At 43.9% G+C, this 24,078-nt stretch overlaps 1 protein-coding gene and 1 long non-coding RNA gene across 5 annotated transcripts in view; both read left to right on the plus strand.

The window, feature by feature from the left end:
• Nucleotides 1–735: 735 nt before the first annotated feature.
• Nucleotides 736–4,158, plus strand: LOC147652377 (uncharacterized). The gene is made up of 3 exons (XR_015288549.1): nucleotides 736–893; nucleotides 3,360–3,489; nucleotides 3,833–4,158. It is a non-coding gene; the product is annotated as an uncharacterized LOC147652377 (long non-coding RNA).
• Nucleotides 4,159–4,945: 787 nt separating this feature from the next.
• MPPED2 (metallophosphoesterase domain containing 2) overlaps nucleotides 4,946–24,078 on the plus strand; it is a 102,753-nt gene continuing 83,620 nt past the window's right edge. The window contains exons 1-3 of one of the 4 annotated variants that reach the window (XM_086892483.1): nucleotides 6,348–6,480; nucleotides 7,091–7,147; nucleotides 10,026–10,268. In XM_086892483.1, coding sequence (XP_086748609.1) covers nucleotides 10,141–10,268 — 128 coding nt within the window. In that variant the 5' untranslated portion in view covers nucleotides 6,348–6,480; nucleotides 7,091–7,147; nucleotides 10,026–10,140. Of the gene's footprint in view, nucleotides 5,153–6,260; nucleotides 6,321–6,347; nucleotides 6,481–7,090; nucleotides 7,275–10,025; nucleotides 10,269–24,078 lie in introns of those variants that run through there. The other 3 variants (XM_086892480.1, XM_086892482.1, XM_086892481.1) reach the window with 3 other exon arrangements.

Raw genomic sequence — 24,078 nt, forward strand, 5'->3', positions numbered from 1 at the left:
AAGGTCAAGGAGAGGAGAGGTTTGTGATACACTCTTCTGTAGTACTCATGCCTGTTTTCTGACACACCATCAGGTTTTGGAATTGTTTGGTATAATGGGCTTTGAGTGCCTGAACTGCAGGTGAATTAAGCTGAAGGTTTTCTCATGCACTGGCTTTGACTCAATGCATTATAAACTAATTAAATGATAAAACAATCACTTGGGGGGAAAAAAACCATCCACTTTATAAGCAGGTAAAATTGTTATGCAATAAAGAGGTTGGTAAAACACCTCCCACAGTTGTGTATTCCCTGCCACAGCTCACTGTGACCCCCAAAAAACCTTTCCTTGTAGCGTGCCCTGAGCCTGCAGCACCTGGGAGTTCCTACAAGGAAATAAATCACCCATGTATGCTTCTTAATTCTGAAAAAAGAATGTTCAGTGGAATGTTCAGGGGGAAAAAAAAATTGCTTTTCCAGGTACCTTGACTATCAGTTACACTGGGAGTTTTTAGGACAAAAAATTCACCTCCAGCTGTTTTTTGGGTTTTTTTTTTTTTGCATCGGTTTATTTCTACAGAGGAAAATCCCAATCAAATATTTAACTTAATTTGATTCATTTTAATTTAAAGGGGCAAGGCAGCAGACAAGCATTATCCTGTGACAAAATTCTGGCCCATCAAATATAAAAAGACTGCCCAGAGGGCAGCTAGTGATATTTCCTGCAGTAATCTTACCTGATGCTCTATCAGCAGAATCATGACGTGCTCTTCTGTGTCTGCAGATTCTGACAGAAGGCTCAAATTTCACTTCCTTTTGGAAGTCACTGGCATTTTCCTCCAAAAGCTGGTGTGTTTCTATGGAAAGGCTGTGGGTTCTTCCTGAAGATGTTGTGTTTGCTGGAGTATGGAGCAGGTTAGTTTATGGGCCCCTGTTTGTGAGGGGGAAAAAATAAAAATTCATATTTTTATGATCATGAATTATGAATTATTATAATTATTATATATTATATTATTAAACAGATTATGAAAATCCAAAACCATGAAATTTGGGGTTTTTTCAGCTTCTAGGATTCAATTACCTGCTAGTTCCAGTCTGCAATTTTGTTAAGAAGCTCTACGAGCTAAAAATCCCAATTTGCAAAATTGGAATCCTGTTGTTTTGGAATTTTTTTTTCTTCTGTTTGTTTGTTGCTTATAAGTAATAATCTGATTTTCTGTTGTTTTCATGTCCTTGGCCAACATGCACACCAAATGTTCTGTGACTTATGGCCTACAAGTGAAAGAAGAGAGCAGTGGAGAACTTTATCCAACCATATTCAACAAATTTGGAATTTTGTGGGGCTCAGTGGGGCATGAAGCCTAAATTAATGCAGTTTTCTACTGATGTCTTCTGTTCCCCAGTCAGGGAAGAATTTCTGCTTTAATGAGGGGAATGAGCCTCAGTTTTTGGCAGAACTGCACTGGTCTGTGCTGACATATGGTGAATTCAGTGACTTTTCTGAAGATTGCTACCAGTGGCCATCCAATGGATCAAACTCTACTTTCTTAAAATGTTAGGGAATTAAAATATGCATTCTCTAGTACTGCACCATCATGTCCCAGTCTCTGCAGGCCTGAACTGAAATGTCTGCAGTGCAAATGAGAACCCTTGGTACCCTGGTCTTAAAATGACAAAAAAAAATCCAGGAAATTTAAAGAAACAACCCAAACCCCTCTGGTACTGAGTCTAAAGGAAAAGGCAGTGTGAAACACTGTCCTGACTCTTTCAGGAGGTGTAGCACACTCTGTGCCAGCCTTGGTCCTGCACTGCAGGCTGGGACACTCCAGTGTGCCAGCACAAACACTCATGGCTCTGCTGTGGGCTGCTCTGGGGAACTGGTCTGCCTCAAAATCCTTTCTGCCCTTCTGGAGTGAGCCTTTTTGAAAGCCAAATTTGTTCTTCATGTGTGGTTCACATGTGTTTGAAAGGGTTTTTTTTTGTTTTGGTTTGGATTGGATTCCTTTCTGTGTAAAAGAGCTCTCCAAAAATCTGATTATTTAAGGAATAAGCACTCAGAGGTGGACTTTAAATTATGCTTTCTTCTACTGCTTTACAGATACTTAGGAAAAAAATAAATCCTGAAGAGCAAAATTAAGTAGGTGTCTGTGGTTCAGGGTGTCTGAACTACCCTGTGTGTGTCTCAGAGCTGTTAGCCCTGTCCTGCTTGGCAGAAACTGGAGGAAGTGATATGTATGAAATATATTAAAGATGACATAATAGATTGTGAAGAATGTGTGTGTTTTTCTGGATACTATAGTGCTTTAGAATTTTTAACATGCATCTCCTGAATCTGTACATTTGATGATACTCACTTCAGATTTGTACAAGTGAAAAAACAAAATCCAGTGCCAACTCTGAAAATGACTGAAGTTTCCTGTATAACATACCCTTTCAATATCATTAATAGGAAGTATTAAGGCAAAGAAATGCTGTTTGTTCACTGTTTTGAATTTCACCCAGCTAATAAAATCAGTCCTGTGACACTCTAAATAAACATGTCATTTACTTTTTAGGTTTCTGAATTTATGTTTTGAAATCCTCTTGTCAAGTGTGTGTTAGTAAATACATGTTCCAGCCATAATATAGATATTTAATTTTGTGTACCTACATTTCGATGCTACTCTTGTGAGTTGGAGAAGAAAGGCAACAGGATTCAACTCCTTTCCTCAGAAAACCCTTTAATCAGTTTAATTATAATGTTTTTTCCTTCTTTTAGCAACTCTGGGGCCAGCAGTTTTCTAAGGGGAGTTTCTAAGGTTGAGAAGCATGCTGAAAACAAGTAGTTTGTAAAAGGGAAAAGTTCTGCTGTGTGCCCTTAACAGAAAATGTTTCAGGGTTTGTCAAGTCATGTATTAACAAAAATGTTCCTGATGGCTGTATTACAGCTTGCTGCTGTTGCTGAGCATGCAATATTGTGAAAAAGGTGTGACTTTAGAAGCAGGTCCCACTCTGGATTCAGAGAAGCAAAACCCAAGTACCACGAACCTTGAGGCCACAGAGCTTGCTGTGTATAAGGACTGGTGAGGCAGGTAAATTCTCATTTACCAGGGCTCTGAGACACCAGGAGATGCCTGACCTCTCACAGGTACCAGAGAGAAGATCTGTGAGCTTTCTAATTCCCAATCCAGTCACCTCCCCAGTCTTCTGCCCTGTTCTGGGAGCTCCTTTTTGCAGTGCTCCAGAAGAATGAAGACACAGCTACAGGAAAAGTCCTGCTGTGACCGTGGAGAAGGGATGCAGCAGGTTCAGGGGCAAAGCTGCTCCCCATCACCTCTCCCTCCATGTTCCTGTACCAAAGCTGGCACCAGGGAAGTTAAGCTGTTCTCTTTCTGCCCTCAGGAAGACTCCCACTCCAGAATTTCCCACTCCCTGTCCAGCCCCAGCAGAATTTGTGCAGCTGTGGATTGGATGAGGAGACTGACCCACACCAAACCAGAAGGTTTTGCCCTGGTGCTGAATAATTTCCCAGGTGGGTTTCCCTGTCCTCACAAGAGGGTGAGTGCAGGGGCACAAGTGGGGGAAGTGGGCTGGAGGCTGGATTGCTGCTTTTACAGCTGTGTCAGAGTAAAGTCAACTAAAAATGTTTGTGCAGACTCCGTTCCAGGAAAAGTTTCCCTGGAAAAGTTGCTTTGATTGGGTTAGGAGGACAATTCATATGTGGGCCATTTTATCTGAAACGGGAATTTTCCTTTGGTGGTTCACAGTGCTCACTTCTATCAAAAGTGATAACGACAAGAGTAAAAAAAATCAGACTGAAATGGTAACTTTGGAAAAAAAAAAAAAAAAGTCTTATGCCATTTAATCTTTTTCAGGTTGATTTTTCTTAGTTTGCTGCGTTTCTAAACAGGACAGTCCATCCCAGTGGATTTCTGCCTGGCAATACACAGGACCCTTCTCATGGCTTTCAGCAACAAAGAAAAACCTGCCAACTTGCCATGCATATCTGAAGGTTGGCTGGACTCAAAATCACTTATTTAAAATATATATGTTATATTAGAGGCTTACTATTAGAGAGGCCTGCTATTTTTTTTTTTCTGTCTGCTCGACTATTCAAAAATATTTGGTTTTTCTATCGTTCTTTCTCCTCATTGTCATATATTTTTGGAGGTCTCCCCTTTCCATTTGAAAGTAAAAGAACAAACACGTTTAATCTTCACTTCCTTACTCTTATGGACTCAATTGCTGTGGTTTTGGCGGGGGTGGGAGGGGTAAGAAAAAAGAAAAAAAAAATACAATAATAAAAAAGGCAACAGCCACATTCCTGATTCTACTTTTCCATAGAGAAGCCCCAGTAACCCTGAGACAATGTTCGGCCTCCAAGGCGAGCCCTGGTGTTTCTGGTCGCTGAGGTGAGCTCACCTACAAAGGAGCAGGGCACCGCATTAACACCCGGCGGCGAAAGGTGCGGCGGAAGATGCGAAAACCCGTTTCGATGATTTTTGGGTGTTGTAATTGTTGCTGTTATCACTTATTTATTTTGTCACAGCCGCGGGCAGCGATGCGCGGTGCGGGGCCGTGTCTGGGCGGGCGAGCCGGGCGCTGCTGCCCCTTGGCGAGGAGGGGATCCCGGGGAGCAGCAGCCGTGACCCCGGCTCCAGCCGCCTCGGCTGCGCTCGGGAAATGCAGCAGCGATCGCTCCCTGCCTGCCTCCCTGCCTGCCTGCCCGGGGGGGTGAAGTGCGAGGCAGCGGGAGGAGCCGTGTGTGTGTGTGTGAGTGAGTGTGTGTGTGTGTGTGTGTGCGAGCAGCGCCGTGCCTGCCGTGTTTCCTGGTGCCTGCTCCCTGACCCCAGTGGCAGCCCCGATCACTGCACCGCGCCCGCCCTCGCCGCCGCCCCGCTCCCGCAGCCGGACCGGGAGCCGGAGCCGGAGCCGGAGCCGGAGCCGGAGCCGGAGCCGGAGCAGGAGCCGGAGCAGGAGCAGGAGCCGGAGCCGGAGCAGGAGCAGGAGCAGGAGCAGGAGCAGGAGCAGGAGCAGGAGCAGGAGCAGGAGCCAGGGCCGCCGCCGCCGGGCGCCGCCGCGGGGTCGGGCGCAGGCTCTGCCCCGGCCGCGCCCCCGCAGCCCCATGGAGCGGCCCCGCTGCCCGCGCTGAAGGCATCCCCGAGCCGCCCGCAGCGGCAGCCGGCGGAGGGAAGGTGAGCGGCCCCGGGCCGGTGTCGGGAGCAGGGGGGCACGGCGGGGGCAGCGCCGCACAAAGCGGCGGGTTAGAGGTGCCGTGTCATGGGCGAGAGCGGAGGAGGGGGGGGCGGGCAGGAGCTCCGGCGGCGGCGGCGGCGCCGGGTCCAGCCCCCCGCAAACAATAATGAGGATAAACCCGGCCGCCCGCCGCCCCCGGCGTGACCGCCCGAGCCGGGTCGGGTCGGGTCGGGTCGTGCCGTGTCGCTGCGGCCGCAGCGCCGCTTCCCCGCAGCCGAGGCGGCGATGTCGGCGGCGCTGAGCGAGGCTGCCCTGCCCTGCTCCCCAGGCCGTGCCCCCGCTGCCCTCCGCCGCTGCCCGGCCGGGCGCAGGGGCGGCGGGGCCGGCGGTGCCGGGGCCGGCCCGGGGGCGGGTGCGGGCTGCGGGGTCGGGGCGGGGGGCGCGGCGGCGGGGCCGGGAGGGTAGGCCGGGGAGCTTTGTGCTGGCTGGGGCCAGCGGGCGGGCGCGGAGCCGAGCAGCCCGGCGGGCGTGGGGACGGGGCTGCCGGCGCCGGGGGACCCGGGGATGGGGGCGAGGCGCGGGGGGGGGACACGCCGCAAAAGTAAGGAGGGAAAGGCGGGCTGGTTCGGCGCTCCCCGGCGGAGTTGCCCTTTCGCCGGCGGTGAAGCCGCTCTGAAACCCTGATCCCGGAGGCCTCAGACACTTGGAACCTTCGGAGGGCTCGGGGGCGCGGTGCGGGAGTCGGCACCGCCGGAATAAAAGCTGCGGGCATCATCCCCCCACCCCCCCCGCCCCCCGGCCGGCCCCGCCGCGCTCGCCCGCGGCCGTGCGGAGTTGATCGCATCCCTCCCCCGAGCATCCTCTCCCCCCCACGGCCATTCCGGTCCGTGGCAACCGCGGGCACGGGGGCGACGTGAACTTTGTGCGGCGCGGCACGTACGGCGCAGACAGGGCAGCGATGCCCCCCGGTGCGGCGGGGCGGGGGCAGGGCAGGGCAGGGGGCGCGGGGCGGGGGCTGCGGCACACGCCGGGACGGGGCCGCGCCGGAGCCATTGGCCACCCGGAGCCATCAATCAGCGCAGGGCGAGCCCGGCGCCCCGCGGGGCCGCGGCCGGGGCGGCCCGGGAGCCGGCGGCGGGCGGAGGTGGGGAGCGGCCGGGAGCCCAGGTACCGGGGGTCGGCGGCGGGGTAAACGGGGCGAGGGGGGAGCGTCGGGCTCCGGCTGCCCCCTCTCCCCGCCGGACTCGGTGGGTAGCTGGAGCCCGGAGTTGTCGGCAAACTGCGGCGCAGCATCTCGGGCACCGCGGGGCCGCTGGCGAATCCCCCCGTGAGTCCGGGGGGCTCCGGGGGCCGAGGCGCGGCCGTGCGGGAGCGACAGCGCCGGGATAGGGCATGGATCCACCGGAGGTGTTGACACCGGGTTAACCCTTCTCAGCTCCTGCCTTTCAGCGATTGCTGCTACACCCCGAGCCCGGCTAGAGGCAAATTTTTGAAATTCAGATGAGGAAGGCGTAAATATTTTATTTGGGGAAATGGGTTTTTCGCGTGCCCGCCTGAGCGGCTCTCCGCGCAGTGTAAGGATGCATTGGAAATGACTTACCTGTGCGGATTTCGTGGCAGTTTTTGACAGGACGGCAGGGTACAGGTTTACAATTAAACAGCTAAGTTTGGGTCAGCCCTGTTGGGAAAAAGTGCCGGCTTGTACCTGTAACACCGAGCTGATGTGTGCAATGGCACATCGCCTGTCTTGCTGCCGCTACAGATACACGCTGGAAAAGGATAACAGCCTCTAGCTGGGAAAATGCAACATGCTGAAAAAATAGCATTTAGGGTTTTAATATAGGCATTCTGACTTAAAACTGCCTCGAAAGGCGTGGAAGATATTACACTTTATTTTACTTGATAGATGGGAAAATAATCAAACTTTTTTTTTTTAGTACTCATCTGCTGTGTGTAACCTTCAAGTAGTGCTCATAGTTGGAGAAAGAAGAATGGTAATGATTCAAAGAAGGCTTTTTTAATTATTTTTTTTTTTAATCTTGGGCCTAAGATGCATTTGTTTTAAAGTTTTGAAGTGTTCAGCTTCTTCTATTTTCTTCAGAGACGTTCACAGTGAAGAAGGTAATAATGAGATACTTCTGATAGTTGAGGTGTAGTACTCTATGGAGTATTAAATGGAAATTAAGAGAATTGACACAGAAGCCAGCTTCAAATTATATATATATATATATATATATATATATATATATTTTTACCCCAGTCTGGCATTTGTTGTTGAATTTAATTTTAAAAGGATACTTCGTTCAGCTTTGTCTCAATTTAAGTAGAGATTTATTTTTAAGATTAAAGATTAGAACAATGGGAAGCAATTGCATCTTATACACTTAAAATCTCAGTGAGTCAACTTAAAAGTATTTAATACAGCTATTTAAGTGTCCTCTTGTCATTTGTTTTATGCCAGTTAGTTGTAATTTCTTTCTGTAACGTGGACTGTTACAAACATTGTAAAAAATGCCTATTATCTTTATGTATAATTCATTCTCATGAACAAATTAGATTTTTCTTCCATGAGTGAACTATAATATGAAATTTAATGTTCTGACCTTTCTTATGCTGGGTTGCTAAAAACAGGGTCATTTAGCTTTTCTGAAAGCCCAACCATATTTTTGTTGTTGGTTTAATGGATTGTTTTATATTGTTGCTTTTAATTGCAGGAAAAAAAAAATAACATTACACATGTAATTTTCACACTACTTTTTAATATATGCAGGCTCTAAAGTTCTTGCAGTATAAAAGAAAAACTCTTTTTTTTTCTTTTATTTTTTTTTTCCCTGTGAGCTCTGATGGCCAGCATTCTCGTTAATGACAGTCATTTCTCTGGCAGGAAGATGTTTTCATTTGTATTTACTTTTCAGTACAGGGCAATTAGGCTGCTCTGCCTTGTTGTGCACTTCTTGGTAGTTTCTATCTCAAAAGGACTGCAGTGCCTGGAACAGGACTGCAGTTTGAAGCAGGTGTTGTGTTTTACTGTTATGCAAAATAACACTAAAATATAATTGTAAAGGAAATTCAGGAAACAGCTGCAAACTTGGCGTGGCAACCACTACATTATGTGAGCAGTTGTTGCAGCATCTTAACATCTCATCCAGCACAGCAAAGATTTGTTTCAGCAACGCTCACCGTTGCTTATTTTTGCTGCTGAAGCCTTGTTCTCACGAGAGAGGTTCCACTAGGTCTGGCAGGAGAAGACCAGGCTGTAACCAGAGTTACGGTGCTGCACCATCTCTAGTGACAGCTTTTAAATTGGTGCTTTAGTTTTGGTTTCATCTTCTTTTTTATTTTTTTTTTTTTTTTTTTTTTAATATACTTTTCTCTTTCCAATACTAAAGAAGGATAGAATCCAGTTACTGGAATGAAGGTTGCACAATGTCTTCAACCCAACTAACATATGGAAGCCTACATAGGCCTGAGGTGGTAAAATAGTAAAATAAATGGCCTATAGCAGGCCATCTGCCATTTGCAGAGCGTTTCCATCATGCTTCATGCCAAACTGGAAATTAGTCTTTGTATTAAAAATATATTTTGAATACAAATCAAAGATTTCAGATGCCTGATGTTACACATGGCAAACACATTTCTATCTGGGAGCTAGAGAAGGCCAGGAACATTGCACTGGAATAATATTGCTTAGTTTGATGCTCGGGGCTCAAGTCATTCTCTTCTCTTTCCCATCTCTTTGTCTTCCCAGTAAGCACTGATTTAATTTTGTAAAGTGCACTTCAGGTAGGAAAAGTCCCCTCTTGCCTGTGGCAGCTAAAGGGAGGAATATCAGTGGCTTCTGAGTGCTGTGATTTTGTGTAAGTCCTTGCAGCTACCACAGCTGAGGATCTGCCTCTCTTTGAAAGAGTTGCTCATCTTAAAAGTATCCTTCCAGCAGCAGCTGATCAATTCTCACAGAGTCCCTCTGAAAGGAAGGCAGCTGAGGGATCCTCAGTTTATTGGCTGAAGAAATCGAACCTCAGGGTTTTGTGCAGGAAACTCGTCTTGGGAGGTTTCTGGCTGTTGGGTTGTGCTAATATTGCAGTACACATCTAACGCAAAATACGTGTAAGAGCGCTCTGAAGAAGCGCAAGACAGGGATGCATAGAAAGGGAAGAGCCCATTTCTTTCATCTCATGCAGAAATATTTATGTGTAAAATCGCATTTAAGCCAGATAAATCATTATTATTTGGTAACAGTGAATCCAAACCAGTTTCAATGCTAGCGAGCTGTAATATGGATATTTTGTTAACACTGCTCACCTTTCTCTGGACACATAAATACTTTGATTCAAAGGTATATGGGTGTACCTTTTCTTATGCAGTTTTGATATGTTCTTTACCTCAGTTTCTTGTAAGGCTCTCACTTGCTGGTGTTCTAAAGCTACAGCAGCACCTTGAAAACAAGTGTGCATGTTTGTGGAAAGTCATTTGTCCTTCAGGAAGCTGGGTCGACTTGTGAGTTTTTGTGGTTGCAATTAACACAAGATGTTATTCAAAATAAAGGATATGAAACGGGGAGTATTCAACTGGAGCTTTCAACACAGATATTTTATTCCCCCTTCCCCCACCCCCTGAAGATAAAGCCTTACTTTAAGCGTTCATCCTTTGGATGTGTCTAATGATGATGGAGTTGGATGATGAGGTAATTAAAAGGAAAAAAAAAAAAAGAAAAGCGAATAGTAATGCGTAGAGAGGGGTGATGGGTACATCAAGAGTATAGAGAAAGATCTGAAATCTGAATGGAAATCAGGAAGAGCAGGCAGTGACAGGTCTGTGTGTGTTTACATCTCATGGCTTACAGCAGCGTGCGCTGCCTTTCTCTCCTGGCAGAGGTCACGGAGTTGATGCAGAGCTGCTGGGAATCGGGAGCTGCCCGGAGCACCATGCCCTACCCTGCCCCTGGCCTTGGGAAGCTGTGAGCTGCTCATGTCCATAAGGAGGAAGGATGGCTCATGGAATTCCGTCACAAGGCAAAGTTACCATAACTGTGGATGAGTACAGCTCCAACCCAACGCAGGCGTTCACGCACTACAACATCAACCAGAGCCGCTTCCAGCCTCCACACGTGCACATGTGAGTATTCCCCACCTGTGCCCGGGACCTTGGCAGGGCCCTGGCAGCTGGGAAATGTGCTTATGAAAGGCGGAATGGTGAGGTTTCTCAGCCCGGTGTGTCTGAGGGCTGAGCCTGGAGGTGGCCGAGCCACCACCTCTGTGGAGCTCTGTTCTCAAGCTTGTCACTTCACTCATCTCGCTTTAACTCGCCCGAGGGACCCGTTGCTTTAAGATTTAAGCTCCCTTCCCCCAGCGCTTACACTCAGCTGCGAAATAGGCCTAATTGGGACTAATTGTCCCCCCTGATCAGTGAATCCTTTGTCCTCCTGGTTGCGAGTGGAATGTGGAATGCGGCACACGTTCCACCCGCAACCTGCCGCACAAAGGAGTCGGGGGCTGCCCCGGAGCTCCTCCAGGAACTGCAGACACTCTGTGAAACAACAGCCCTGGCCCCAACCAACAAAGCCCTGGCAAGTGGGAAAGAAACCTGGAGGAGAGAAAACCTGGAGGTTCCTTCCCTCACCTTGTTATTCCTGGGTGTTGTGGCACCCTGGGCACAAAGGGCTGCTCGGCTTTAGCAGAGCTGAGTACCAGCTTCAACTCTGAATTTCCTTCCCATTGTTTAGTGGGGTTTGATCTTTATCAGTTATTTGTGTGAAGGTTCTTTCTCTTTTAGCATTAATGGACTGAAAAGCACGTGAAACTAAAACAAAGCCGACATCTCTTGACATCCTGCGAGGCATTGTTAGGCAGGATTTTGAACCATGTCACACTATTGAATTTGATAAGGATTTTGCATAATAAGGGGGGAAAGTTGTATGGTACTTCATTGCATTTTTGTTATGTAGAAGCCTGCCGGAAGAGTCACAATGTAGGAGTTCAGCACCTTCTAATAGGATTTCGTGTGGTTACAATGTTCCTAAAGGCAACTTTAGGAAGGATGCTGAAGAGTGTTTGTTGTGCATTCACTTTTCAAGGTGAAAAACTTTCCATTAATTGCATTTGATTTATTACTACCAGGATGATGTAACTTTGATTTTAGAAACATTTCCGTGTCTTGATTCACTTTTCAGGCCTTTAGTTGGCAAATTTCTGTTGGGTGTTTTGCACTCCAGCCTCTCCTTCTGACATTAAGTACAAATCTTATTTAGAGAATGAATTCAAAGCAAACAAAAGAAAATCAGAAAGCAGTTTTAAAGAACCCCTTCCTATTGACATTGACTTCAGTGGGAGCTGAATTTAGGACTAAGTGTGGTGTTCAGCACTGCAAAAATTGTTCATGCTTTGTATAAAAAAATCTCACAGACATGCAGGCACTCCTCTAAAGGATAGTGTATCTGTTAAATTATACTAACTTGATCTTGAAAGATACTTTGTTTGGAAAAACTGTGTAATTGAAATAAAAACTGAAACTTCAAAGTAAGTTGCAGTGACAGGATTTGAAATAATTTTTAACTTAAATACCTTTCTTAAAATCAGAAATTTGGGTTCAGCAGAGGGTGTGGCACATGGAAAGGAGATCAGGATTTTGCAAAATTGGAAATGAATTAGTCTCAGATTCACAGTGGAAGCAGAGACAGCAATGTTCAAGTGCAGGAGGTGAGTCCAGGCATAGGTCTGGAAAGCAAATGACAGATTTTAGAAAACCTGTTGAGAAAGAAAAGAGGGGCCCCTGCCAGGTGGGTAAGAGGGAGAGCAAGGAAATGAAGATTTGAGTGTGCTGAGGGTTTGTGTGATGTAAGAACAGTAGAATTGTTTCTGGGGAGGGGAGACTGGATTATGTGGTAGCTTCAGATGGAGTCTTAATTTGTCTTCCTAATGTATTATAATGGGAGTTTTGTGTGCTTATCTGAAAGAGGTTGTCATCAAGTGAGAAATCTGAACAGAAAATTGGTAAAAGCAATATTAACAACAAAAAAAACCCATGATCTTTTTACCCTCTTACATCTCTGTTAGTGCCACATTGCTGCAGCCACCAGGATTGATTTGATTTGGTTTTACAGTCAGCTTTTCTTTGTTGCTGTCTTTTAAAGTAATGCATGTGTGTGGTTTGTTGGTTTCTTTCTGTTTGTTTGGCTTTTTTTTTTTTTTTTTTTTTTTTCCCTAAGAGAGGGTTTAAGAGAGGGTTTGAAGAGGCTTTATTCTCTAGTGAAAAATTTATTTTAAAAATCGTGGGATGAAGAGAAATGAGTGAAGCAACATGGGAGTTTTGTGACGTGGATGTGAACAGCAGGGCAATCTATTGCTGCATGCCATAAATCAGTAGCTGGGTGCAGCTTTAGGACAGTGCTCTTTGCTAAAGGAAATATTGTTTTTAGAAGTAATTTCTCTACAGATATGCATCTTCATGTGCAAAGGTGAGGGCTGGTTTCTTTACCTGCATTGAGTCATTTACAAGGTCCTGTATCCTTTGGGCCTAACTCTGATTTCACACAGAGTAAAGAAGAGTCTGTGGAATATCACCAGCATAAATCTGGTCAGTAAGGCACTGCTGGCAATACTTTGCCTGTTCACATGTCCTGGGCTTTTCCTCACACTTTTATTTTCTGCCTTTCATGTAGTTCAATCAGCTGGGATAGAGTTCTCTTACCTTTATATGTATTTTTATACCAGCACTCCTTATTCAGTTTGTTTAAGCGTATTGTCAGGTAAACAACAGTGTGTTTATTACAGCTGCCTTTGCTTGGGCTGGCTGCAGCAGCAGTTTTGTCAGTATAACTTTGGAATCCATTTGTCCAGCCATTTAATTTTATTTCATTTCATTTTTCTACTAATTAGTGTTTGAACAGGTATTCTGAAGGTAATTTTTGCTGCACAGTTGTTTTGCATAAAGGGAAGTAATTTTAAATATTATTTTGTCATCTTGATGCTCCCACCCACAGGTTTCATTTACTTTCTGACTGTTATAAAGTGTTTGTACTTGGATGCTTTGTCCAATTAATGTTTACTTTCAGTTAGTTTTAATTAACTGCATCATCTTAGTTCCCTGCTTTCAAGAGCAGCTGCAAAATAATAAATAACAACTATAATATGATTCCCTGTGCTTCATGTTGATTATTTTTCTTCTGAAAGTTTTCATACTTCCAATTTTTTTTTGTCAAGAAATTGTGACTTAAGGAGGGAAGTGCTTCTTGCTCCTTAGGTGATTGTGTTAGAGGGTTGGTTTTTTTTTTTTTTGAGTTTGTTTTTTAAACCAAACCAGCTTTAAAACCTGTTTAGACTTTAGAAATATTCTGTATGAGGCTGCTAGCAGCGGTACCAACAATACCAGTGAGCAGCAGTAGGATGCAGCCTGGGGACAAATTCAAATGAAAAACTACTTCCTTAGGTTTTAACCAGACAGAAAAATCCTCCTGCTCAGGGACAATGCCCCATTTACTTGCAGGGGGGGAAAAAAAGAGAGAAAAGAGTGAAATAAACCTTGTGTATCTGTTATGGAAGATGCCCCGTTGGACAGGCCTGTATGGTGAGGATGAGGAAGTTTTGTGAAGATAAAATAAATAAAATATAAATAAATAAGATAAAGTAGCTGTAGTTGCTGAAGGCTGATCCTTTTAGAGGAGTTCTTTAGGTTTTCTCTGGTCTCACCAGCATGACTTGGTGGCTTCTTTTTAGGGTACTTTGAATGCATGTTAACACTTTGTTATGGTTTAAATTCATTAGTAGGGGAGTAAGAAAGCTGGAGGTTTCTGTGCCAGAGCAAAAGTCCTCTGAGTTTATTCATACCTGGAGATACATTTTTCAATCTGTAACTATATAATTTTACTGCATTTTCTGTACTAGAGCAATCCCCCTTGTGAATAATCTTATTTTAAAGCAAAGAGCATGAGCAGAGTTTTATATTGTAGAAATATGTCTGGTTGAATAAAGTACGTAAATGTCTGTGTGTAAATGTGTATATTTTATAAAAATAATAAAATAAACCCACATCTGATCACAGAAAAAAAACAACAAACCACCAAAACCTTTCAGCTGTGATGAAACCTTGCATTGTTAGAACTCAGAGATCTTTTTAGACTACTAACCTTGACAGAGAAGATCTTGGTTGGTTTGTTTGTTTGTTTTTTTGGGGGGGGAACCATCCTGCATTTAATGGGCTTTATAAACTCCCACTGAGATTTGTGGGAAATCATGCATTTGATTTGCAGTATACTCGATTTTTGTTCCATGTAAGGTGTGTGATATTTAGCAGCAGGGGAAAAGAGTTGGCATTAGCAAAATATGAACTCATTTGACATTTACAGAAAAGTGGAGCTGGTACACGTAATGTTATTGGTTGAGAGAATAAGAGATTCAGTCTTACACACAGCTGTACCTTGTGACAGGGCAGGCTCTTTCAGCTGCTACTGATGTGACAGAATTGTTGCAATTTTGCTGGAAATTGTTGCTCTGGCCATTAATAATAATAAAAAATAAAATAATTTTTTTTTTATATATATATACAAAAGCATACTTAACTTATGACCACACAGGGTTCTTTCCACTACTTATTTTACCAGATAAACAAATAAATAAACAAATCAGTGCTGTCTGAAACAATTAAGTGGCGTTTAAGCTCAGCTTGTGAAAACAGGAGCACTTTGAATGAGTGCACTTAAAACTCGAGTGTTACTCCCCAACACAGGGGTTTTTTCCTGGGGTCCTGGGCTCACAATCAGCTTACCTTGGTGCAGGTTTGGTCTCTTTTCCTTGCCTGGTTCCTCACTGATGTGCAGCAGTTCCCAGCCCGCGTGTGAAGGAAAACAAAACGTGTTTTTCTTTTAGCCAGGAGCCTTTCAGCAGCTGCCCCAGGCTGCTGATCCCTCCAGGGATTCCCTGAAGGGCACAGTGGAGGTGAGAGCCCTTCAGCTGTCCCAAAATCAAGTCCCCCACTGCAGAAGAGGGCTGGGAACTGATTGTGTTTTGTGCTGCTCCTGCCACAGAACAATGGAAGCCGTGTGGCAAAGATGCCAATTTTAATTGTCATTAAGAAAACCTTCTTATTACTGGTGCCTGTGCATGTGTGTCTGTGTGAGTGAAGTTCTCTACCATCTTACTGATTTTACATGGTTCAAAGTAACTTGTGCAAAAAATGTAGGCAACGTGTAAGTTCTAAACTTAAATTTTATGTGCAAAATGAAAAGAACTTCTTAAAGAAGCTAAGCTTATTTGGGATGCTGGAGTGTGGAGCATACTAAAAGTGTTCATACAGCGGTGATGTAAGGCTCAGGAATTACAGTTTTGTAATTAAAATTCAAATTTAGGCCCCTTGTATTGTATTTATACAGTGCAGCCATCATATGCCAAGCACTCTTGAAAAAATGATGAAATTTCTCACCTTTCTTTTTTTCATTGAGAAAAAGGAATAATACCAATTTACCTTTAAAAAAAAAAACAATGGCCTGACATCCCTGTAAGGCTAATACTGTAAAAGTGCCAATATTGTTATTATTATTATAAATGTAGTTTCAAAATAATTTTTTTTGTCACCACTGCCCTATTATTGCTGTCTTTCCACATTGCCCTGAGACAGAAGCCAGGTCTGGTTTCAATTGGTGATAAATAAACCCTTTCCCTCTTGTGCTAGTGGGACCAGGCTGCCAGAGCAGTCTCTGTGCCTATCAAAACCAATCCATCAGTCCCTCAGTGTGAAGCATCAGCCTTCTGCAGCTCCCACGTGCTGTCTGGGTGAGGAAAGCTGTGCCTGGAGGTTACTCCAGGGCTGCAAGGGGGGAAGATCCCTGCTAGAAGGAGAAGCTGAACCTGCTGCTCCCCAGCTGCTCCTTCCTGCCCCTGTGCCAGGAGCGCTGGCAGAGCCTTTTGGAGACTGCTGGATGGATTGTGACACCAAAACAGTCCAGGTTAGAAACGTCCAGGTAGTGGGGTGGGGATTTTGGTTTGGTTGGATGGGGCTTTTTTTGGTGTTTTTGGTTTCAGTTGTGTTTTTTTTTTCCCAATGATCCCTGTCTCGGTGTAGCCTCAGCAGCAGAGGGTCACAGGGAGCTGGCACTGTGCTTATGGACCCACCAGTGGGCAGGGATAGAAGGAAGGGCATATTTGTCCACCTTTTGTGCAGAAGGAAGACTGATGAAGATTTTCATTGGTGTTTCATTGTGCTGGTTCATTTTCATTCAAAAATGTGCTGTTTTTGAATGAAACACCTCGTGGAGTCAGTCTGGCTGCTGTTGGTAAACCCTGAGAGGGAGAAAAGGGATGGATTTTGTGTTCATGTGCGTTGGTGTTCTTCTCTGCTGTGTTAATCATGCAGAGCAGCCTCCAGGTCACAAACACTTCATCTGTAAGGCCCCATCTCAGTAGCTGAGGACGACAAAAGGCAATTTTCATTCCCTGATCTGACTCTATATGCTATAGTGTTAACTGTAGGGTTCATTTAGTGGTCAGTCAGACACAGCTGACTTGCACTTCCACCTTTATGTACAGCACACAAATGTGTTCTTTTGGGAGATGTGTGATGGGATCTGGCTTTCTGCAGCAGTGGCTCCTGCCACTGTCCCTTGTGCTGGGGAAGCTCTCTGCTGTGGGGTGGTTTGACAAAATAGATGGATATACATGTTGCAGTCAGGATGTTGTACTGTCACTGGAAGCTTGTTAATATCTTCTTTTAAAATATCAGGTCAGTGAGGATATTGCTATGGAAGAAGCAGATTCTTGTTTTTATTTAGTGCTTGGAGGGTGAGATGCAATCTGTCCTGTGAAACAACTTCTGGAGCATAGATTTCCAAACAGAGGGTTAATAACTACATTTGCAGGCCCCACACTGGAGAGTTTTTGGCTCATGGTTTTCTCCTAGTGGCAGGATGAGGCTGGTCTTCTTCCCAGGCACAGTGAGCCTGTGACACATGGATATTCCAAGGAAAGTGCTGCAGCTACCTATCACACATCTTCCTCTTTTCTTCTTTCTTGCTAGAATTTTTTTTTTTCTTTTTTTTGATAAATAAGCAAAAGGAAAGCCCTGTAAACAATGTGAGTTTAGATGTCCATCTTATGTGTTAAATTATTATATGCAGCTTGCTTATGTTTGATGCAAGACTATTTCAGAAGTGATCAAGTCTTGGTCATGGACATTGATTTTTTTGTGCTCACTGTCAGCACAGTAATTTTTTGAGTTTACATTTCTGATCTTGAGCTCTCAGAGGTGGCTTAATTTTGGAGCCAGTTGCCTAACATTGTTATCCATGGGAAAAATCCAGAAATGGAGGGTTAGTGTGTCTCCCTCTCAAAGGAACACTGGAACAGTTTGATTTTGAATTCTGTAATATGCCACAATGTAACCTGAGAAAATAAATGCTTTTAAAGGCACAGCAGAAGTACAGGGCAGAGGCAAGGACTTTGAAATGTGCATTTCTGAACAGTGAGCTTGGAAAGTTCCTGCTGGGAAGACACAGCCCAGCTTTACCTGAATTCCCTCAAGTGACAGGGAAGAGGGGGAGTGCCAGTGCTGGGTAGGAAGTCCCCCCAGTCTTGCATGGGATAATCATTCCCTTCATAATTCACACCAGCTTTTCCCAAGTCCCTAGAGGCGATTTTCCAGCAAGTTGTGAGTTTTGGTCCTTGGAGCAATGACTTCTTGTTTCCAGTGGTTTGAATCATACTTGGCACTTGCAGCTGTGGTTTTTATGGACTCCATGGAGGTTGTTCCTGCTTGCAGAAATGGTGGCTCTCAGGTCTTTCCTGCAGTGTTCCTGCAGAACAGGCTGCCTGCATATGTGCATGCACCTATTTCATAGCAGGTATTTCAGAAGATACAGCTTGTTTGATGGGATGTGGAAATTCAAGTCCTACCCATTTTCATTCGGTTTTGATGTGGGCCATAAAGGTTGCAGTTTTTAGATGGTGTATTGTAGAGGGCAAGTTTTGTGTTGCTGTGTGGTTGTTTTTAATTAGGAGGAAGCTGTGACTGAATTATGGATTTGTTTGGGCTGGATTATAAACTCCAGCCATTAATCCAGCACTTCCAGGTCCACCACAATATAAACCAATATATTAACAGCTAAAGATACTTTAAAAAAATCCAGCAAATTAAGATCACATAAAATAAAACAGCGAACACGTGTGCATTTAAAACACTGAAGTCAAACCAATTCCGTCCTGTGGTAAATGAGACTAATCTTCATTTAATGGTTTTTATTTTGCTGCTTTTTTCAAACAAAAAGTTAGGGTTGGGTAATCTTGCACTCAGCAGCTTTCCTGGAGGAATACCAAGTGCTTGGAGCAGAAAACGTCAAGTCTGGATTCCAAACAATAAAGTTTAGGTACCTGGAGTTGCAGTCATTTTATTTATCTCCTGAAGAGTTGGCCATAAAGCTTGGTCATAACCTCGATAAAGCTGAGATTTCTCCCAGCACAGGAGCTGTCTGTATCCTGCAGGATCTGCTGCTGGGGCTTTCAGAGTGGGGCAGAGAGGATGGCTGGAGAGCAGGTCAGCTCATCATCCCCAAATGCAGTCATCCTCTTCATAACTGGTGAATTTTATTTCTGCTGCCAGCAGAGTTCACCTGTGCACTCTCCACTGAGAGACAGATGCTTGCCCTTATTTTTTTTTTAATGCCCTATTTTATAATGGGCATATTTTCTAAATTTAAATCATTATGTTGAGGGGAGCGACAAATAAAATCCCAGTTGTCTCCTGTTTTTACTGAAAGATTATTTAAATTACTGTGCTGTGTAGTGTCTTTCAGGGTTTGTTTTTTGTCACAGGTTGTGGATTTCATATTCCCAGACCCTCTCCTCCCGTGCTGGCTGACATTTGGGCTACAGAGATTCTGCTGGATGTTGAGAGGAGGGGAAAAAAACCAGCACCAGAGGCTTCCTTGCAGCAGAGTCTCCACTTACTGTACTGGGCATTAACTTATATCCAGCACATTAGACTTAAAAGCACAGAGCCATTAAGTGTAGCGCTCCCTTCCCAGGAGGGCAGCAGATGGAGAGAGGATGGGGGGAGGGAAGGAGGAAGGAGTGTGATAGAGGAGCTCGATCTGATGTATTTGTAAGGCAGGAAAAACTTGCTATTTACCACGTTTACAATTTCTCTGGGATAAGGAATTGAGTGTAGTGAGTGTGAGCGTGAAGGTCAGCACATTACTCCTAAATGTTTGGCTGTTGCATCGGTTTATGGGGAGGAAAAGGTGCTAGTCCAGTGTATCTCCTGTTCCTTTTATATAGGGAGCACAAAGAAAAAAGTCATTACTTTTTAATTACTCCAGGCTTCTTTGTTTCTTAAAGCACATTCACTTTTGGCCAGCAGTGAGCATGAACAATGGGTTATTTGCTTTCCTGTGGATGGTGAAGGAGTAGTTTTAGGGAAAATAATGTGCAGGATTAAAATTTCACGTCATCCAGCATATTTAATAAATAGGAGCCTTGTCCTATACTTGTGAAATGCAGTGATTAGTGACATCATTATTGCTTCCAGTGGGACAGGACCTGCCACTTAAAAATGCCAGATTAAGTGGCTCCCTCAGTTTTAAGCAACCATTCTTTCAAGGACTTGTTTTCCCTCGTTGTTAGCAATGTACATATAAGATTATGATAATTGACAGATATTAAGGAAGAGGGAAATTTTGTCTTTGTGGTGTGTTTATTTTGTAAATTTAAAGTCATCCAGGCATTCACTTTTCCTCTTGGGGGAAAGCAGTGAATGAATTAAAATTAAATAAGACACAATTATATATGAAAAAAAATTATATATAACCCGGGTGTAATCTTTGAATTACTTGAAAAGTTTTTATATATAATTGTTTCATTTTGATTGTATCTCTCTTGACATTGGTTTAATGTTCCATCATCTTGGCTGTTGAATAGGGTTGTTTGCAAGGAGAATTCATTTTGTTCTGCTCTCAATACTATCCTGTGCCTTGAAAGTTTCCACTCATGTACCCTCTTTGGCTTTTTGAGGGAGGGTTATGATTCAGATTGTTAGGTGTTTTGGAGGTGATTTTGATTGTTTGTAATAAAGTTCTGAAGACAGAAATGCATAATGAGGCTGCACAGATCAAATGCTGTAGCAGGAGCTTCAAGCACCCTCTGAGAATTAAAATGCTGATGGTAATGCTAGGGGTGGTATATGATTTTTTTTTTTTTCCCCCCCTTTTTTTTTTTATCTCTGCTGTGACCTTTGGTGGTGTTCTGCTCAGCTACTCTGCATGGCTGCATTCTGAGAGTGCTGCTGCCTTAATGGGAGGATCACACACGCTGCTCCTCTCAGAACCTGACACATCATCTTGGCAGCAAAACACAGACCTTTAACGCGCAGAGTTTTCATTTGTTGCTGGTTACCCATGAGTTCTGCGCCTTTGAGAAGACAGATTGGGTTAAAAATATATGTGTGCAGAATGGAGACTTCATTTTCTTTGGCTTAGGATAGGGAAGGAAATCCCTGGTCTCAAGGAGTTAAAATGGTCTGTATTTAGGGGGGATTTTGTTCTGCCCTCTGGCTCATTCATTTTAGATATCATTGTCACAGAGCATATTTTCCTGAAAAGAATCCTTGCAGCCAGTCTAGAGAAATATTAATTGAAGCTGAAAATTAATTTTGGATCACCTGGCTTCCTTGATAGTCTGTTCATACCATCATTTCACACAGTCACTGTTTTCAGTCAGTGTTCCTCAGAAGATGTCATTCTCAAGAATGAGAAAGACCTCTTGTGAATCATCTCATTCAGTGAAGAGTTAAAAGGTATGAACTGAAACCTGGATAGCCAGGAAGTTGGTAGAGTTTTTTTTTATTAATTAGTTCAGATTAAAGGGGGTCCTGCAGCAGATTTGGAATAAGACATGGAAATTTTCTGTACATCTGTCCATAAAGAGACCATTTTCTTTGGGTCCAGATACTTAAACAATAAAATGCAGGAGGAATGTAGTGGAGATGACCAATACAGAATAAATGGAAGCTGAGAAATATATAAATATATATATATAATTATAAATTTATATATATATATAATATTTATATATTTATATATATTTTTATATATTTATATAATATAAACATAATATAAATATAAATGATCTCAAATACCCAGAAACAGACAGAGATAAGATGTGTTGAGGTGTAGTTCTTGGCACACCTTGCACCTGCAGCCATATTTACTTTGTTACAATTTTGCTGCCTGCACATATGTGTTTAAAGACTTTCCTGCCCCTGGAAAGACAGATTTCCAGTGTTGGAATCTGTCTTTCATGTTCTATTATTTTCCTAACAAAAAGAAAAGGCTTTTTAGATTTTGAACTTCCAGACTTAATGCCTTGTGGTTGTTTGCACAGAATCATGGCCATGCTGACCAAGAGGTTGTTTATAGGAATTAAAGCAGAATTCTTTCTTGTATTTTGTTGACTTTTTGTGGCTTTTTGGTTGTTTTTTTTTTTTTTTAAAGGCACCAAACAGCTGTCTGTGAGGTAGAATTTCTATTTGTTTAGTGTGTTATTAGATAATGAGCTCTAAATGAAAAATCAAGCATCCTGCTATCTGTCCTCTGAGTCATCTAATCCTAAACAACATGCTGTGCATTCATACTGCATAGACAGGTATGTTCAAAGAATTCATGGATTTTTTTTTTCCCCCTGTTTTCTAAACATAAAAAGAATTTAAGAGTTAAAATGTTGATTCTTTAACGGTGTAACTGAAGTAATATTATATTTTGGCTACATGGGGAGGTGCTGGAGTGGCCAGCCTTCTGATTTTAGCGCCTTCCCAAAAGCTGCAGAAGGAACTTTTGAATGGAGCACAAAAAAGTTTCTTGAACTGCATTAGTTTGCACTTAGTTTACTTGAATACTTCGACCTGAAGCAGTGATAATCAAGAATCCAGGGCTCTGGATACAATCAAGAATCCATGAGTCTGGGAAAAGTATGGAAGAGAGAGTAAAACCTGGGCTGTCACAGGTGAGTGTAGTCTTAAAGCAGTGACTACACAGGGCACAGCAAAAACCTTTTCCTCTTTGCCTTACTTATGCTGCTGCCTGCGTTTTTGAAATCCACTGCACTGCCACACTTGTATTTTCTCTGGGGAGCCTTGGGACTGTAGTTTGGATGTGTCTTCTGCAATGTGTGATACAGCTGCCAATTGACCTGGGCAGCTCAAATCAAGTTAGGAGGTCAACTGCACCAAGGAAAAAGGAGCCATATTCATTAACCCCCATGTATCTTTTGGTACTTAGTAAAGGTGGTGTGGGTAATTACAGAAAAGACTTGAAGCTCAATTGAGATGTTTTAGCTTGTGTTTCCCCCACTGTGAGAATCTGACTCGGTGATGGCACGAGGGGAGGACACCAGTCCACATGTGCAATTTAAATAGGTCTGGATTTTACATCATAAATATGCACCGGATGCAGGGGAGAAAAACCAGCACGTTCTCTCAGGATGCTGTTGGGGCCAAGCAGAATCTCATTAGGGACAACTTCAAAGATCAGTTCCTCATGTCCATAAAAACAAGTGTAAATTATCTTCTGTGAGCCTGCTGTTAGCAGTTGCACTGTTGCATTATGCATGTAGCCTAGACTGCACATGGCATCAACAAACTGCACTAGGTTTCATTAGGTTTCATTTTTATGCCAGGCATGGCAACTTTGCTATTTATTGTTGTGGTTTTGGCTAATATGGTATTTGACTTGAAATTTTTTGCTGTATTAGCTGTTAGTAGTGACACAGTGTGTGAAAAGGACTTTTAAGGTTCTGCACTGCCTGTGTATTTATAGAGGAGTGTCACACAGACAATTCCCTGTACTGACAGCTTTACTTGCTGCTTTCTCCTTCTTCTGCTTCCTGCACTTGGTGAGAAGGTGGCTGATCCCAACCTTCTTGGAATAAAACTTGAAGGAGCTTTCAGTGCTGCTGCTCTGCAGCACGGGACTTGAGTGTTTGTGAAAATGATGAGGAGGGTAGAACTTCAATACTGTGTGTTTTCACTGGGCCACGTGCCCCATCATATACATCTGAAAAGCCAGTTTGTAGCTGTTGCTGGGGAAATGTTTTGAAATTGTGAAATTCAGCCTCTGTGCATGGAAGTTTTGTGGCAAGTTTCTGTGGGATCAACGTTTTTGACATTGCTTTCACTGACCTTGCAGAAACAGTAAGGTGCCATGGAATATTCTCCTGAACTGAACTGTATTGCTAAAAAGGATAAAATATTTAAATTATTATTGTCCTGCGATATTTTTGCCTTTTTTGTATGGCTTAATCACTGATGAAAGAAAGCTTTCATTATCACACCTAGTCAAGGCTTGCCACCACCTTCAGATGTGATATTAAACTCCTGACTGGGCCAGCAATCTGATTTTCACAGCGCTTTCACAAAGACCTGAAACTTGGGGCTGCTTTAGGCTGCTCAAACTGAGCTCTGTTACAGCATCCAGCACAGCTTGTGGCTGGTCCAAGCCACAGTTGTTGAATTCATGATGCCAAGGGAAGTGTGAAGCAGTGGTTTTATGTTTTGCTGCTTGTCTGGGGGTGGTGCTGCTGCCAGCTGGGGTAGCCCTCTCCGCTTTGCCCTTTGTAGCTGTAGTGTACGGGCAGCACAAGTGGGAATTCGGAGTAATCCCTGGAGTTTGATGCCCAGTTCAGCTCTCCAGCCCCGCTCACCATCTGTCCCTGCACAGTTGTACTGGCACAACAGCCTGAAGCAGGAGCTGGGCACAGCAAGAGGGGCCTGGGAGCTGCGGAGGTTGGTTTAGAGGTGGTTCTGGTGTTGCCCAAAGGTGAGGTTATTGATCTGTACAGATTGGAAATGGCCCTGTGTTTAATGTGTGGCCAAGAGCAGTTTGTTTGCAAAGGTGCTTCACAAGACACAGCTCTGAAAGGGCTCATTTATGTCCTTTTGTGGTGTCAGATGGTTT

This window comes from Cyanistes caeruleus, chromosome 6 (assembly GCF_971803275.1).
Source record: "Cyanistes caeruleus chromosome 6, bCyaCae1.hap1.1, whole genome shotgun sequence".
Classification (NCBI taxonomy): domain Eukaryota; kingdom Metazoa; phylum Chordata; class Aves; order Passeriformes; family Paridae; genus Cyanistes; species Cyanistes caeruleus.